This window comes from Poecilia formosa, unplaced genomic scaffold (assembly GCF_000485575.1).
Source record: "Poecilia formosa unplaced genomic scaffold, Poecilia_formosa-5.1.2 Scaffold127, whole genome shotgun sequence".
NCBI lineage: Eukaryota > Metazoa > Chordata > Actinopteri > Cyprinodontiformes > Poeciliidae > Poecilia > Poecilia formosa.
The window spans coordinates 296,723-313,057 of NW_006800066.1; the positions used below are offsets into that span (position 1 = coordinate 296,723).

At 39.8% G+C, this 16,335-nt stretch overlaps 1 protein-coding gene across 1 annotated transcript in view; it reads right to left on the bottom strand.

The window, feature by feature from the left end:
* Positions 1–7,813, bottom strand: part of LOC103144447 (TGF-beta receptor type-2) — a 33,164-nt gene extending 25,351 nt beyond the window's left edge. Inside the window, exon 1 of the mRNA XM_007561437.2 lies at positions 7,543–7,813. Within this exon, the coding sequence (XP_007561499.1) occupies positions 7,543–7,618 (76 nt within the window). The 5' untranslated portion in view covers positions 7,619–7,813. The remainder of the gene's footprint in view (positions 1–7,542) is intronic.
* Between the last annotated feature and the right edge of the window lie 8,522 nt (positions 7,814–16,335).

A 16,335-nucleotide genomic window follows, 5' to 3' on the forward strand; every position in this document is an offset into this window, starting at 1 on the left:
ATTAAACAGTTTTAACTGCTGATAAAAGTGACAGAGGACATAAATATGGGAAGTGTGGAAGCCTCTACTGTATCAAATTGACATAGGAATAAGAGAGAGTTGGCCATTCTAAGGTAAAAACCCAGCGCATACAGTGTTCATGTTTTGTTTTTCCCGCGCCCCCCTGCAATGACACGGCGCCCCCCCTAGGGGGCGCGCCCCACAGTTTGGGAACCTCTGTCTTGGAAGATGTTTTTTAATCTTCATACAGCAGAAATTATCAACAAGAAAATAACTCCTGTATTTTCCACACTAGAAGTCGCACTGGATTATAAGGCGCACTGTTAATGGATGATCTGTTTTCGATCCTTTTCCATATATAAAGCACATCGGACTACAAGGCGCATTAAGCGAAACAAAAGAGTCAGATACGTCAGTCAGGCAAAGCACAGCACGTATTACTCGACGCTCCTGACTACGGGGCCGTAATGTGATGTACAGTAACTAAAATATTTTGACAGAGCGCCGTGAGCGTCTTGTACCGCACAGAAATCGCTTTGAGGTCAGTAGGCACATCCAGAATCAATCCACATTAATTCACTAGAGGGCGCTGTTTTACTCCAGAATTACGCAGTCCACATTGTAAGTGCGCTGACGTTTTTTGATATAAAGGCTTTTTTTAAAAAGTGTGCCTTATAGTTCAGAAAATATGGTACTTGCCTATAGTTGTCTATAACTTCAGTCAGAGCAAAAACAGAATATCCAGCCTCGTGACAAATGAATCCCTAAAGCTCACCATCAGCAAACTGCAGCAATTTGTTTAGTATGAGATTATGCTTCTAATTTAACATTTTCAGTTTGCTGTGCCAATGAAGGTCATGAGCAATATTTATATTGTGCTTCAATGACTTTCCCTTATTTTAGAATGTGATTTGGCATTTTGCAAAAATATTCATACCCTTTGTCACATTTTGTCAAATTACAGCTAGGAATTTAAATGTATTTTATTGGGCTATTACGGGATAGACCAACACGAAGAGGCGCATATTTGTGAAGTTGCAGGAAAATAAAATACTGCTTTCTAAACTTAGGTTTGAAAGCAACATGCCTTCAGGGGTTATGAGCAAACATGTGGAAGGAGCTGCTCTGGTGAGATGAAACCAACGTTTACACTTGTGTCCGCTTCATCCATCACTGTGTGGCTTGGCTCAGCTACAAAACAGGACGGGCCCAAACTTCAAAGAGCAATCACATCTCCATAGGAGATCACTGCGGCTGATCGTATGGCCAGTTTGGACTAGTACAAGTGGAGGGTCAGGAAAAGGGAAGCTAATATTTCTGCAGACCCCACACATCCTGGACACAAACCGCTTAGACTTTTACCTTCACCTTCGTGCTACTACAGAGGATTATTTGCTAAAACCAGCCGCCACAGAAACCGTTTCTTCCCCCAGGCTGTTTCTCTAACGAACACATTAAACAGAAACCCTACATCTTGAGCAGTCAGCTGTGCAAAAATAGACATATTTGCACTATTAACACATACAAACATTAGCTGTACATTCACATTGTACACGTGTTTCCATTAATATTTTCTATGTTTAATTCATATGTAAGTTTATATATTTATACTTAATGTCTGTACACTGATTGGTGAAACCACAGTCGAATGAATTGTTTGGCCACACAAATACGACCAACGAAGCCGATTCTGAAGAAGTCAAAATTTGACGAGTAGAGAAAAACTAAACCAGCACAAACACATATCAGGGAGGTGAACACTGCCATTGTGAAACAAGTTAGTGGCAGTTGAGTGAGTGGTTTTCTGTAGAAAAAATGAGGAAGCTTGTCAGAGCTGATTTGAACATGGATGAGGCTAAATACGGTGCAACACTGGAAGAAAATCTGTTGAAAAGTACTTGAGATTGGACTACACTATCACCTTCTGATATGAGAAGAATGCTAAAAAAAAAAAAAAAAGAAAAGGAGCCAGAGCTCTTTGAGAAGTGATGGTAACGCTGGAAAATTGAGCAATTTTGCAAACAAGATTAAGCAAAAAAAATGTCAGTCTGTAGATGAGCAAAGCTGACGGAAACAAACATCAATGAGTCTATGCAGCTGTACTTGCAGCTGCAACTACAGCTGCATAGACTCATTGATGTTACTGTACTGACTAAAGGAAGTACTGACTCAGGGGGCCACAATGTAAATACTGCAACACTTCACTCTATTTGTGAAAAAATAAAATAAAATAAAATAAATGAAACAAGGCATTGTTTTCTTTCCAAATTACACACAACTGTACTTAATTTCATACGGTCAAAAATACGACACATCGAAATTTGGGGGTTTTAACATTACAAAATGTAAAAGAAATCTTTACCAGGTTACAGGTTACATTACAAAATGTAAAAGAAATGTTTACCAGGTTACAGGTTACATTACAAAATGTAAAAGAAATGTTTACCAGGTTACAGGTTAAAGGGCAACTAGTGAGAAAACAAGCCATGAAGAGAAGCTATATTACTTCCTATAGTCTGTGCTGGGAAGTAAGACGCATCGACAGACGATTTAAAAGGCAAAAGTCTGCGGCATGTGACTGCTCTGTCTGCTAAAGGAAATTCGCACCACCACACTACTTCAGCTATATCCTGACTCTGTGTACAGGAAACTATCTGCTCACGAACCAATGAATTCGATGCGCAGCCATACTGAGAATAAGTAGGTTTGTTTCCATCTACGTGCAGGTTTTTAAGAGCTCCATGTGAAGGTTGCAAAGCATACATGGCTGATCACATGACCAGATGTTTTTCAGGCTGGGAAGTGCAAGCGAAAGCATGCTTTTTGGCAGCCGAATGTCTTCACACCGATTTCAGAATATGCTCCTGAAACGTGGTACAAAAATCTCTCTGTGTCAGCTTAGCCACGCTGCAGGGTGGGCTTACGGTAAAAGAGCACAGCTTCTGCAAAAAAAAAAGAAAAAAAAAAGGGAAGAGCAGGAAAGTTTGCACTGAAATGCATCCTGACATCATGTTTTACAAAAAAAAAAAAACCTGTCTCAGGAAATTGCAGAGATATTTCTGAGCTCATCTCTACTGAACAAACTCCCAAAGTCAAAAAGCATCACTTGAACTCCAGACTAAACTAAATGACTTAGCAATTTAAATTTCTGCCCCGTGGGCTTCGAGAAGTGTTTTTTTTTTAAGTGCATCAGCAACGAAAATGAAGGGGGGGATGAAAGCCCATTCCTGAGTAGTAGGAAGGTGGCTGAGCTCAAGTAATTATATCATTAGAGTAGCTCCTCTCAAAGAGCATGTCATTTTAACCCAGGAGGCGGGCTGTGGAAGGGATGAATGGTGGTAATTGTCACCTAGGGCTGCATATAATTGCAGAGTAGTGGGGGGAAAGGGGATTAGTAGCAGCCAGAGCTACTTGGTGCCGCTGGGACTGAGTCTGAGAGAGATGAAGGTAAAACTTCCTGGCAGCAGGGCGACTTGGTCAAAGATAAGACAGACAGGACGATGAGGAGGAGTAGAAAGGCTCCACAAACATTTCACTTGGTGTAACACTTAGGTGTAGTTGAGGAACCTAGCACGCGGTTAGGCAGTGTGAACTTTGGCATGTTAGGACGTTAGGTAATTTGGGACATGATGAGTAAAGAGAATTTCACCTTTGTCTTGAAAATTATATAGCAAATGTGAGCTTGGGAGCAGACTCCTAAAGCCACACGCTGTAGTGGATGACCTATCATGCAGAGGGCTGTGGCCAGCACAACAAGCTGGAGTATGTAACTTTTATAAAAATCTGTTTTTTTGTGTGTTTTTTTTTTTTTTTACATATGTGTGAAAACTGCCACTATGTTATGACAGTATATTACAATACTGATAATCTGTGAAAATAAAATGAGTTAATCTGCCTTCTCCCAGTGTTAACTACATAAATTAATCAGAAATGACCAGTCAGAGCTGGAGGGAGGTCTTAGAGCTGTCAATCAAACTTGTGTATGTGCTGCTCACAGCTGGTCCACCAAACATGGAGCCCGTTCTGACCGCTCAGGCTAGTTAGCATGGTCACTGTTGACAGATGAATGTCTTTCTTGTAACGGTATGCCGTTTCTCCGCCATTAGCACATTTAGCAGCATGTACAAGAGTGTGATTGACAGCACGAAGACACTCCTCCTGGCTCTGATTAGTTGTTTTTGACAGAGATGGCAGCAGCAGCACTGGAAGGGGGTGGGGGATTTCACAGATTATCTGTCTCATAATATACTTTCACGACATGGTGACAATTTTAACAAATATGTAAAATCTTTTTTTTTTGTACATGTTACATACCCCCACATTCAGATATTTGGAAAATCAGATTTAGATCTTGTCCAAATTGCCAAAACTGATGATGAAATCCATTTTTGATGTACACACATACAACCTAATCAGAAGCTAAACAGTATTATTTATTTCTAAATAATACTGTGTAGTATTTAGAAAATACTACACAGAACTTTGAAGCACATGTGGACTCATTTACTGATTAGTAGAAGAAATAAGTAAAATAAAATATTATACTGTGTGTAACTGATAGCAACTTATTTTGAAGCATTTAAGTCAGGTTCAGATGTTTGACAAGTATTTCTGCTTGTCAAACTGTGATAGCAAAAGATTTATGAAGTGAAATAATCTTTAAACACACTTAAAGCATGATTAGCCAAATTTAAACTATACATACTGTTTATTTTTCAGTAGGGTTGCTGTTCTCAGAATGTGGTACTTGGGTTTCCTTTAGTGGGGCTCAAAATAACTTCTGGTTATTTCCAAGGTAAACACAATCAAACTCACTGTGATGAAGTGAAGAGCAGTGAACCAGGAACAAACTCTCATGGCTTCTGATGCTGCGCTCTACTGATCTCTGAACGTGTCAATCTGGGAATCACATCAAACTGAACCTCGTCTCAGGGTTAAGTTGGAAAACCGGATAACGGATGTTCTCAGTGATAACTACTGTTTGTAATAAAAGCTAACAACAAATTTCACAAACCAACAAAGATGTTCTGAGCACTGCATGAACGTTTTTGCTGAAGGAGTTTGCATATTTCTGATTTACTGAGATACAAACAGTTTAATTTGAGAAATACAAAGTCTTTTTTTTATGAAAGTTTGGCTTTGTGGGACACCTCCTTTTGTCCCCCAATTGAAAATGATCATTTTAAGGACCTATCTGTTAATTTATCCAAGTTAGAAATTAGAAAGTTCAAAAGTTCAAAAATTCGACACACGATTGCAGCTCATCTTTCAACCAAACAAAGAGAGTCTGTTTTCCCTCATGTAACTTTTTTTTTTGTTGCTTTTTCTTATTTTTCTACAAAACTAGATAAGACTGAGGGAGCATCCAGGTCTGTTTTTCTTCTTGTAGTACATTTTGAACTGAAAAAATACACCCTTTGCTTTTTGAAAATCCAAACAAAAAATACATTGCTAAAAGTTCCCATTATTATTATTGATGCTATGAAGGTAAGCCATTCAAAACTGCAAAAAAATATCTATTTTGGTGCAGCTATATTGAGGAACAATAACATCGATACTGAAGGCAACATGCTGGACCTCACAGTGGATGTTGTACATTTAAAATAAAATAAAAAAATATAAAAAAATTACAATTTTCAGTGTTTAAAGAAGCACACCAATCCCTGCTTTGTTTCCAGTTGTGCAGCTGTATAATCTCTAGTTTTAACCATTGTTTTCTTTAATTTAGGGAAACAATTGGGGCCCTGTACCTCTTAAAATTTAACCATTCCAATCCAACTTTATTACGGTATTTAAAATGTTTAAATAGCTCAAAGAGAAACAAAGTGATGCACAAAACTCCACGGTCCAAACTCTGACATACTAAAACATACAGAAACTTAAGGAGTGAAAATGGTTGATTTTATTGTTCAATATGTTTTAATGAACGTAAAAAGAATAATGTCATGCTACAACTAGCACATTCCCAGCTTCTGACCCGGAAAATGAGTGGAACAGACTCATAAGTATGTAAATAAATGACTCACATTAAAAACAAGGTCTAAGGTGGGTGAGAGTTCATTCATTATCGTTACCCAAAATAAGGCAATAAAATGAGCAGAAATAAGTTTATAGATGCTGCAGCCAGACATATCAAAGTATAGCCTAAAGCCATACTTTGATAGCCTAAAGACATTTTGCGAACGCGCGAGAGTGAGCAGAGGGTTTTCCGCCTTTAGGATGCATATCAACACAGCAAAACACTCCCACACTTGATGCTTCACACTGCCAATCAGCTGGATGAAAGAGGGTTACTGCACTGTTACACTGATTACAATAAAGACAATTCAACTGTTTGCAAATATTTTCCAATACAAATACAATGGACAGACAAGGCATATTAGCCCTATTGATAATATTGTTATGACTAATAATAATATTATTAGCTAGGAAAAATATGTTACAGCATAACTTGTACATTTCTACTTCAAAAGTTTGCATAAATGTCATGATAGTGGAAATTTATTAGTATCACAATGTGAGTATTTCATTCTGGACTGTAGTTGCAACTAATCTAAACTTGTCTACTAGCCATATCTATAAAACAAACCTCCCACCTTTTCACAGATCATTTGTAGATTTTTCTGTGGAACATAACTCCAGAGAATTCACAGAAACTTTCACAACTTGCAGATATTTTTTTTTCCCTTTTTTGCATAAAATATCTAAAATATTTGAAAGAAATACAGCTTAGGAAGCTGAAATACACAGATACAGTACTACTTGACATATTGACTGGTGTTTACACCCCAGAGCATAAGGAAGACTGTAGGTATTAGTTCCTGGAGTAGTGCTAAGATGGCTTCTCTTCTGAGGTATATTTTCTGGTTAAATTATTAAAAAAGGGCAGTTATGGTGGTTTTCAGAGGGAGTTTAAACTACCAAGCAATTCGCTAGCAGCTGTGGTGACACACCGCGGGTCCACTGTGTGCATAAGGGGACTGCAGCACAGGCTCCCCAAACCCACCTTTGTGAACGCCACTGCTAAGGGATTTAAATACTCAAAAAAACGGTACCAACCGACCTTTCATTGTCGTGATTTTTATCTATTTAGGTCACACATATCAATTGCCGCAATTATTTCTGGTATTTACTTTGATTATTCGGAGGCTGTCAAGACCGCAACTTTCGGAACCACCGATGAAACTGTCAAACCAAACGTGCTCCTCAAAACTAGCTTTGTCTCGTAAAATACGGTCAGTCACGTCTTCGTAAGGCATTAAGACATTTTTCACACAAAATGAGACATCTTAAGGAGCTCAAATATTTGATTAGTTTTTAAAAGTCGATGACAGATTTGAGATCAGACAATAAATGTCCGAATTACGCTACCTTTGCGTTTACTTTATTTTCTCCGACTTAATTTACACGGTTGTAATAAAAGTCTGCATTAGGCACAGTGGACTGAACCTTTCTTTAAAAAAATAAAATAATAAGGAAGTTCTTTGTTGAAACTTTGAGTCAACTCGCCCTTTGAACAAAGTTTTAATAAGTTTAACTCACTCGTCTCCACCGGCAGAAGCACAATACCGAACAGGACCGCTCCGCAGCAGAAAACGGAAAACCGAAGCAGCTCCATGTAGAACCGGACCACACGCCCCCTTTCTTTTTCATTAATTGAGTCTGGACAGAGGAGTTAAATATCCGAGTTTCTCTGGGATCCAGCCGCCTGTTGCTCCTCCACAAACCAGCGACTTCACAGCTCGGTGTAGAAGCAGAGTAAACACCAGGCAGGACTTGCCCTATATGACTCACAGTATGTGCGCCTTTCCTGAGACAGGAAATCTTCAGAGGGGCTGGACGGTTTTTTTTTCTCCCCTCTCTCTCTCCTTTTTTCTCTCTCTCTCTCTCTTTCTCTCTCTCTCTCTTCTCCTTCTTCTTGTTCTTGTTCTTCTCAGTCATGCTTCTGTGGCTCACAGAGTTTTGAAGCATGTCATTAAGAAGCTCAGAGCCAGTAGAGCAAAGGCTTGAAATTACACGCTCCATACTTGCTTAATTAGAGACTTCACTTCTGGGCTACACACGTATATACAAACAGATTTACTTAAGAAAACTCATATTTTCATTTAAAGGTGTCAGTGAAATGGTCATTTTTAAACTCTGTAACAGGGTCACTCAAAGATACATAAGGCCCTGGGAAGATGGATATCAGAACCCAATTCCCGTTAAAGAGCTACACTTAGTTTTTTTGATTTAAAGTTCAAACCACATCTTAATATTTTGGATGGGAAGTCTATAAAACAATATGGCTATCGGAATTGAAATGGTGCTTTAAAGAATCTGTAATCAGTGGAAATAAGGCAATTAAAGTTTACCCACACAAAACAGACTTTCAAATAGAACCGCAGCCCAAATCTCCCCGAATAAAACTGTGAAATCTCCCTTTAGTTTGCCCTAAACTAAAGGGCAACCCTCCCTTCTGTCACCCCACAGACACTGAAAATGTTGAGATTTTGAATTATAAATAGTTAAATACATGTTAAACTTCTTAAAATAAAATAAAATAAAATAAAGCAGCCCTTTAATATTGTATCAACTCCAGCCAAAATCAGCTTTCTGAATGTTTAACTTCCAGCTAAACATTAGAAAAAACTATTCTGGGTGCAACATCACTTTTTTCCCTTGTGGTGCCCTGTGCTTAAAGCCACATTGTTCATATATAAAAAACTACTAATGGATACAAATACAATGCTAACTGGAACCATGTCAAGTAAATGTGGTGGAAGTGTCTCTCTAGTGTTTGTGCAAACCACTGAATAAACTAACATGCAGTCTGTTTACATCAGTTTGGTCATACAACTGAACATCTTGCAAACTACGTCCCATCGTACTTCAAAATAAGAGCATAACATTTTTTTAAGTCAATTCTGCACTTTTTTCCTGATCGGTATTGGCCGATACTATACCTCAGATATCTGTGTAGGTGTTGGAAGCGAAAAAGTGGATCGATGCACCCCGAGACATCTCGGAAATGTGCATCAAAAACTGCATGTTTGGTGCACAGTTACAAAGGAATAAACAGATAAGCAAAAGTTTAAATACGTAGTTATGAAAGGGAATGAGACAAGTAAAAAAGCAAGGAATCCTGCTGACTTGGAGTACGTACACTAGGCCAGAGGAGCGTGCTGCTTGGCATGCTCCTCTGGAAATTCTCCTGTTTCCTTCAAGGCCCGCATAAGGAACAGGGTCTGTCTAACTCTCATTTGCTTTTGTTATTATAGTTGAGGACACACAGAGAGGAGTTTAGCGCCCCGGAACACTCAGAAATTACTCATCTGCTGCAGCTCTTCTCTGGCATGTTTTTGCTCTGCATGCTCGAGAAGTGACGTCAGGCTGGGGCTCTGACCCTGTGACCCCAAAGGCTTATGATTCTTTAGAAAAACCGTGATTGCTCCCTTAACTTCCTCTGTCATCAGCTGTTGGGTTACTTTTTAACATACATGCAGCAAAAAAACAACAACAAAAAAAAGTCATGTTGCCAAACTAAAAGAGGAGCTCTTGTTAGCATACTTGTGCATACTTTTATTTGTACAACTATACTTAAAAGACTTTTCTGAAAGGAAAAACTTTACTGGCCTCCGTTATTTTGTGTTCCCTCATTCTTGGCTGTCAGTCAGCGGGTGTGGAAAGTCGTGTTTATGTCTCGGTGTCTGTTTTAGACGTGTGCAGCCATTAGGTACTGCAAGGTGGACTTCAAGCCACAAGGTGGAGATCCGAAAGCATTTTAAGGCCAAAACAGGCCACAGACCTCAGCACATGTGAGGGTTTCAACATCCTGCTCAATGACCACAACATTCAAACAAAACTTCTGTATAAATATATACCTAACTTTACAGCTTTATCTGCTTCAGTTGAACAGGAAACCCCAGCATAACCCCGGGAGGCTTATTTTAGTCCACGTGCCGTTTTCTTTTACTTTCAGCTTCCTCCTCCTGCACAAGCTTCACAGAGGGTTTTTTTTTTTTTTTTTTTGCCTTTGAGCTACTTATGCCTTACAGTGTTTGCGCAAAACACAGATAAACAAGAACCAGGCAAACATCCTGAGCGGTAATATGCTCAAAGCCGACGCCTTGTGTTCCTGTGAACTGCTTTGGTCAAGTTGGACGGCAAACAGAGTGACCCTTACAACAACTCTCCAGACGCATGCCTTCAGATAACACTGACAGCAAACAGGCGATTTCTGCTATTTTAATGATGCTAAGAGACGTCACTCCTCCAGCCCTCCCTCTTGGTGACACGATGAGACTGTTGGTAATTAAATTTGACATGGTTGCTCTATTTTTAGAGCCCCAAGACGACTTCGTTTGACTTTCTGTTTTTAATAACCCAGATAATCTCCTCTCCAGTTTCTTGACTGGACTTTGCGTCACCTTTTTCATACTTGTCCACCGTTTTCTACGAAAAGTTTTCCTTCCACTCAACCTTCCACTAATATCTTTGGATACAGCGATCCATCGAGAACCAGTGACTTTTAGTGGCCTGTTTGGTCGAGTGTGACTTTGACAACTGAGCTAAGCTGCAGTGAAAAGCAAATTGCTTTTCCCACATTGCAGCAGCTTTATTTACAAACAGCAAGAAGAACAGCAGCAACAAAATCCTCCTGCTGCACAAGAAGAGCAGCAGATGAAGGCAAATCAAGAGTTCACCAGCATGTCAGCTTTCATCTGAACAGATCCACTTTTACACAAGCAGATGAATCTATATTCAATCGACTTAGCTTCTCAAAACGCACTCGTGTTGCACACGCATGCGTCAGATTTAACCATTACATTCCTAATTTTTACACTTATAAAAGAAAGGGTGAAACACTTGATGTACAGAACTACAATTTGAAGATTATATGCAACAGCGTTGGATTATAAGCACCGAATGCAGCCCCACACAAAAAAAAGAACAAAGAGTTCAGCCATGTTAGGGGAAATACCTGTAAAGGGCCTGAACTTCGGTAGTGGTTTATCTAGTCCACAGATGGTGGATTTGTTTAGACACGCTGATGGTGGTAAGCTACATTGTAGCCACAGGAGCGAGGCTGCCGTACACGATACGTGGAGTATATACTTTATGTACTGCAGTGATGACGGTGGTGATGTTCAGAGAGCCAAATAAGCCTGAGATCTCGTCAGATCAAATTGTATTTTGCAGTAAATGACAAAGTAAGCTGCACAGATGGGCTTGTGTTTACAAAACTGTAATCTGAAACAGATTATAATTGACTGCTCAACATGGTCTAGTGTAGATCACATACTGACTGTTGATAATTACCCCACAGAACCCTCTTTAAAATCCTCTGCTATCCCAGTGAAAGCCACCCTGATGGAAAGCATCTATTGAAAATTTTCCACTCAAATCTTATTAGTCTTATATCTTAAAGTTTTTAAAAATGTATCCAATCAAACCCAGATAATATAAAATGTGAATTACAGAGTTTTGCTTGGCATGTTGTGACTTAAAAACAAGACAATCGGTGGTGTTACGAGACAAAATGCTCTTGTTCCTGTAAGGTGTGTGCTTGTATCACATAAATATAGTTGCTTTTTATCGTGTGTGTTGTTGCAGGCCCGTCTTTGCCCTCACTGATGCTTCTCCTCTAATATGTCAATCTGAAAAGTGAACCTGCCTCAGGATGTGCCTCCACAATCCTTCAAAACTTACTTCTGCCCCAGAGAGCTTAAGTTAGCTCTCACGGCGTTAGAGTCAAACTGTTCAAGACACGGTGTGGAGTACGGCTTTCGGGGTCGTCTAAGGACTGAAGATGAGTAAAGACAGCACAAAACAACAGTGTGGAAACTGAAAGGTGAAATCAAGCTGGGAGAGGAGTAGAGCGGAAGCTGAGCTGAGCACATCTCATCTGGTGTAGCTTCTGCAGCAGTAATTGGCTCTGTCAAGATGTGTAAATCTTTTGAGACCTTCACACTGCAGATCTCTGGAAGGATGTGGGCTGCCTGCCTGTCTCTATACAGTCACAACATAAACTGAATTCAGAGCCGAGTGGTTAGGACAGAATTTAGGAAAGAGATGCATTTATCGTATTTTAGAAATTGGTTGTAAGAGTTTGCCTCACCTGAACTGTGTTGATCAACACACTTTGCTAAAGATAAAAACACTTTTCATTGACCTAACGCATCAGATCATACTTTGTTTCTTTCCGTCACTGAATCTGACTGAATCCTCTCTCAGTTTTTCTGAGCTGACCAAGCTTCTTTGTTCGTTTTACAACCGCTTTGAACGACATACACGCCGACATCCTACACGCTGCTTTGTAATATACCAAAAACGACTCCGTTTATCGGAGTTCATGCTGCGAAAGCCATCTACAAGACATTTTACTGCACTCAAACATGTGTGAAATGCATCTCAGCGTTGCGTGCATGCAACCGTCGTCTTAAAGCCACAAAGCCACAGAAATGCTATGATTTCCTCAAATATGATAAACAGAGTAGTGATGAATAACATCTTACTTTGAATGTTGTTGCATGCAGCCTGCCACAAATTCCTAACGTATGACTTCAGGATTTCATAGAATTAACTTTGTGTCCATTGCTGGGCAAACACCCAGCACACTAACACTACTACACATACACACACACACACACACACACGCATACACACACACATCCCCGTTTAATAAACTGGTACAGCTATTTTAGTGCCACAACAGCCTTTCTATCTCTTTTCCCCATCGCTCGTCTGCTTGGATTAGATGGAGACAAAGGGAAAGCAGGATTTGCCCTCAAAACTTCACAGACCAGCAACCTTTGATATCACAACTAATGGTTATTGTTCTCAGAAAGAGTATAAATAGGTGTTCAAAACTGTGCCAAGGTTGTTTTAGAGCGATTCCACCGCAAGAGAAGGCAAACATTCGATCAAATGCCGCAACATGCACCCCACTCCTTGTGCGTCCACAGAGCTTATTGATACAGGAGGCAAAAACATGTCTTTAGCTGTAAGCATACCAAGAAACTTCCTCCATCACTTTGAAAATGGTCACAAATCCAAGGTTTTGAACGGAGCATAAGTTCACGGGGCTTTACCACAGTGAAGATCGCCCGGCTGTTTGCGCTCAGCCTGCAACTACTTCTGTGGTTCAGCAGAGCAGAGAGAAGATGACGAAGATTACGGCCGTGCAATTCACCGAGCCCAGATTACAGAGAGCAATCTGGGTTCTCTTCCAGCGAGGGGGGAAGATTTAACTGGCCTGGCCCCCCAATAAATACTTCAATATGGCTCACTTAAAGTGGCCGAGGACACAGTCACACTTTAGAGTAATGAAGCTGTCTGATGTTGAGGCGGAATAAATGTAGTAAATCACAGGATTTCATGCATGCTAAAAAGAGAACAGTGATCCCTGCACTAATGAAGCCTGTGTGGGTGGATACCTCATCACATCACAAATGTTTGGCAGTCGCACAGAAACACGGAGGTGTGGAAAGTAGCAGCCCGATCTCACATTGTGATACGGAGGAGAAAATGTATACAAACCCATTTTGCAAATGTACACACAAGTTGGAGACGATGCTTACAGTGTTATTTGCAAATGAGTCCGTTCTTGTGAGAGAGAATAACTTTCCAAAGCTTTTGAAACATTGTTGGCGTATCGAGCAGTCTCTCTCTCTCTTTTTTTTTTATGGGCCCAAATGTAAGAAAATGTAAAGCATCATCAACATCCTGTTACCTGTGTGCCTCATTTGTTTCTTCTGGTCTCCTGCCATTACATACAGCTGTCAAAATTAATACAGTCCAACATGACTGACTTGTTCTTGATAGAATTGGCTTTGCTGGAATGTGTAGTAGAGTAATAGAAAACCAGCAGGATCAGCAGTCGTGACATGCATGATGCAGACTTTGTAAATGAGTCGGTTATTAAAAGGAACGTGTTCAGGAAGGATTATCCCAGTGTTAAAGATAAATCAATCGAAACTCGTCACGTTTATTGTAAAAACGCACATCTTTTTTTTATGTTGGTGATCAACTATTCTGCTTGAAAATCAGTGAAAACAGTGATCAGATATTAGGAAAAAGTTGACTGGAGAAGAGACAGCATATAAACATGTGTAGAAAATGGTGGACTGCTCAGCTAAAACAAGCAGTAATGGTTTAAAGTGAAAACCAAAACCAGAAAGACATAAAAGAAAAAAAACTATTTTGAAAGAACTCCGATTCAGTCAATGAAGGTTCATAGTTACTGGTCAGTAATTTAACAATTACAAAATGTGTAAGTGGAACAAAGTAATCAGCAAAAAGCTCCTGCAAAGTCCCATTGTTGAAGAGAACAGTCCTAAGGTTTCTTTTTCTGCACCATATTATAGTTTTAGTAATTTAATCATAAGTAAATTGGCATTTAACTGAGAGAAAACAGAAAACATTGATAATGTGACATATAAGGCAATACAATGTAAAGTTTATCTGTTCACTTAAACTAAAGCTACACAATTTCAGATAATTTTTACATTTATATTTTTCTTCTGTTTTAAAGAAAACAATTTTATTCTTTTTTTATGTTTTGATTGAGTTGTCTTTTACTGTCATTTATTTATTTATTTAATCCTTACATACACAACCAATCAACAGCGCATCAAGGCTGCTAAAAATGTTTTTGGACAAGCAAAAAAAAACAAAAACGTTTTGCCGTAAAACCACTGCAGCTTTCACACACCTGCGCCATTTTCTACATAAGGGAACCTGATGTAACATTATGCAGAAACTCCCAAAGTGCTGATTTTTGCAGTCTTGACTGAGGAACATCAAATGTGTCTCACACACTTTAAAAGGTGTAACCAGACTCAATGTTTTATAAAATCTACTGTATTTCTTCACTTAATACCTCAATATTAGTCTACCAATGTGTGTTCCCAGTGAGATAACCAGTGAGTCAGCAGTCAAAGCTTTATGGTCCTTTGGGCATGGCTGCTTTTTGGATAGACATCCAGCGATAAGCAGGAATAACGATGTCGTTTCACCATCTACAAATAATTAGTCAGCCAGGCTGAAGCTTACAGATGGGGGATAATAAAAAAAGATTCAGATCTGATGCAATACCATAGGCTGCGCTCCAAAACACGTCCACAGAGCGGGAGCCCACTGATCACGGTTTCCAAAGAAACCCACTTCAATAAACACTCAACATCAGAGATGTCTGAAGGGTGGGTCCTCCTGGGCTTTCCTAGCCGTGCATGTGTACTTACAAATATCTGCAGATCCCTTCATTGAGACCAAAGTTTCATCTGCGCGCTTCCCATGGGAAAAGGCTGAGCCGAGACGGAGATGAAACGACATCTTAGACGAACAAAGTCTTCACAGGATAAATAGAAACAGAAAATAGTTTAATGTCTCAGAGACTCCTTTACTGAGAAGATCCTTATTTTGGCTTTTACTTATTTATCCCTTTACCAAAAGGTATTACACAAATAAGGTCCATGCTAATTTTGCATAGAGATGAAGAGCTTGTGTTTTTTGTAAATTACAGTGTCTTAACTACTTAAAAACAGAAATGACTGGCTTTGACACGTTTTTCCCAGCAAACACCTTTTCTGTCGTGCCGCTGCTACCTTTGATCTCAGCCAAACAGATGCATGAGTTAGTGGCTGAGAACTTGCAGTGTGAATAGGGTGCAGCTCCATGAGCCCCACTGCCACCCCCACACTCTGCAACACTTCCCCTCACCAGCGGGCCGAGTGGACGGGGCTGCTGGATACGCGCTGGGTGTGCCAGCACAGGAAGCAGCGCTCATCCTGTGCCACCTTCTGCTCTTGTTGCAGGCAGGAAATACCAACATTAGCCGACACTGATAAGAGCGGAGAGCTGAACCGTGGCCACGTGGTGAACACTGCAGGACAGCAGCAGAAGCATATATTCTGCGTTTATGCGGGTACGAAAGGGAGGAAGAGAGAGATTTACACAGCTGGCTATGTGACCAACACTGGTAACACTATACTTTTTACAACCAGCGCAGGCGGAGAAGAAAAGCTGGAAGTCTGGGACTCTGTAAGTGGGGTTTATGCAGGGTGACTTTGCAAAGTGTTCATATCCTTTGAAATTTTACACATTTTGTCAGAATTATATTTCGACATGTCAAAAAAAATTACATGGATCTATTACTTTTAAGAATTTATGGATCAACTCCTGTGAATCCAAGACTTTAAAACAATCTGTGCTCATTTCTTCCAGCTCAGGATTGAAGGGACTGGAGGAGCTGCAGTGGATCCCCATCAGGCCAGAGTTTGGCTTCACCCTGGAAAAGGTTGTTGGTTGATGACATTACAGAAAAAAAAAAAAAAAAAAAAAAAAAAAAAAAAA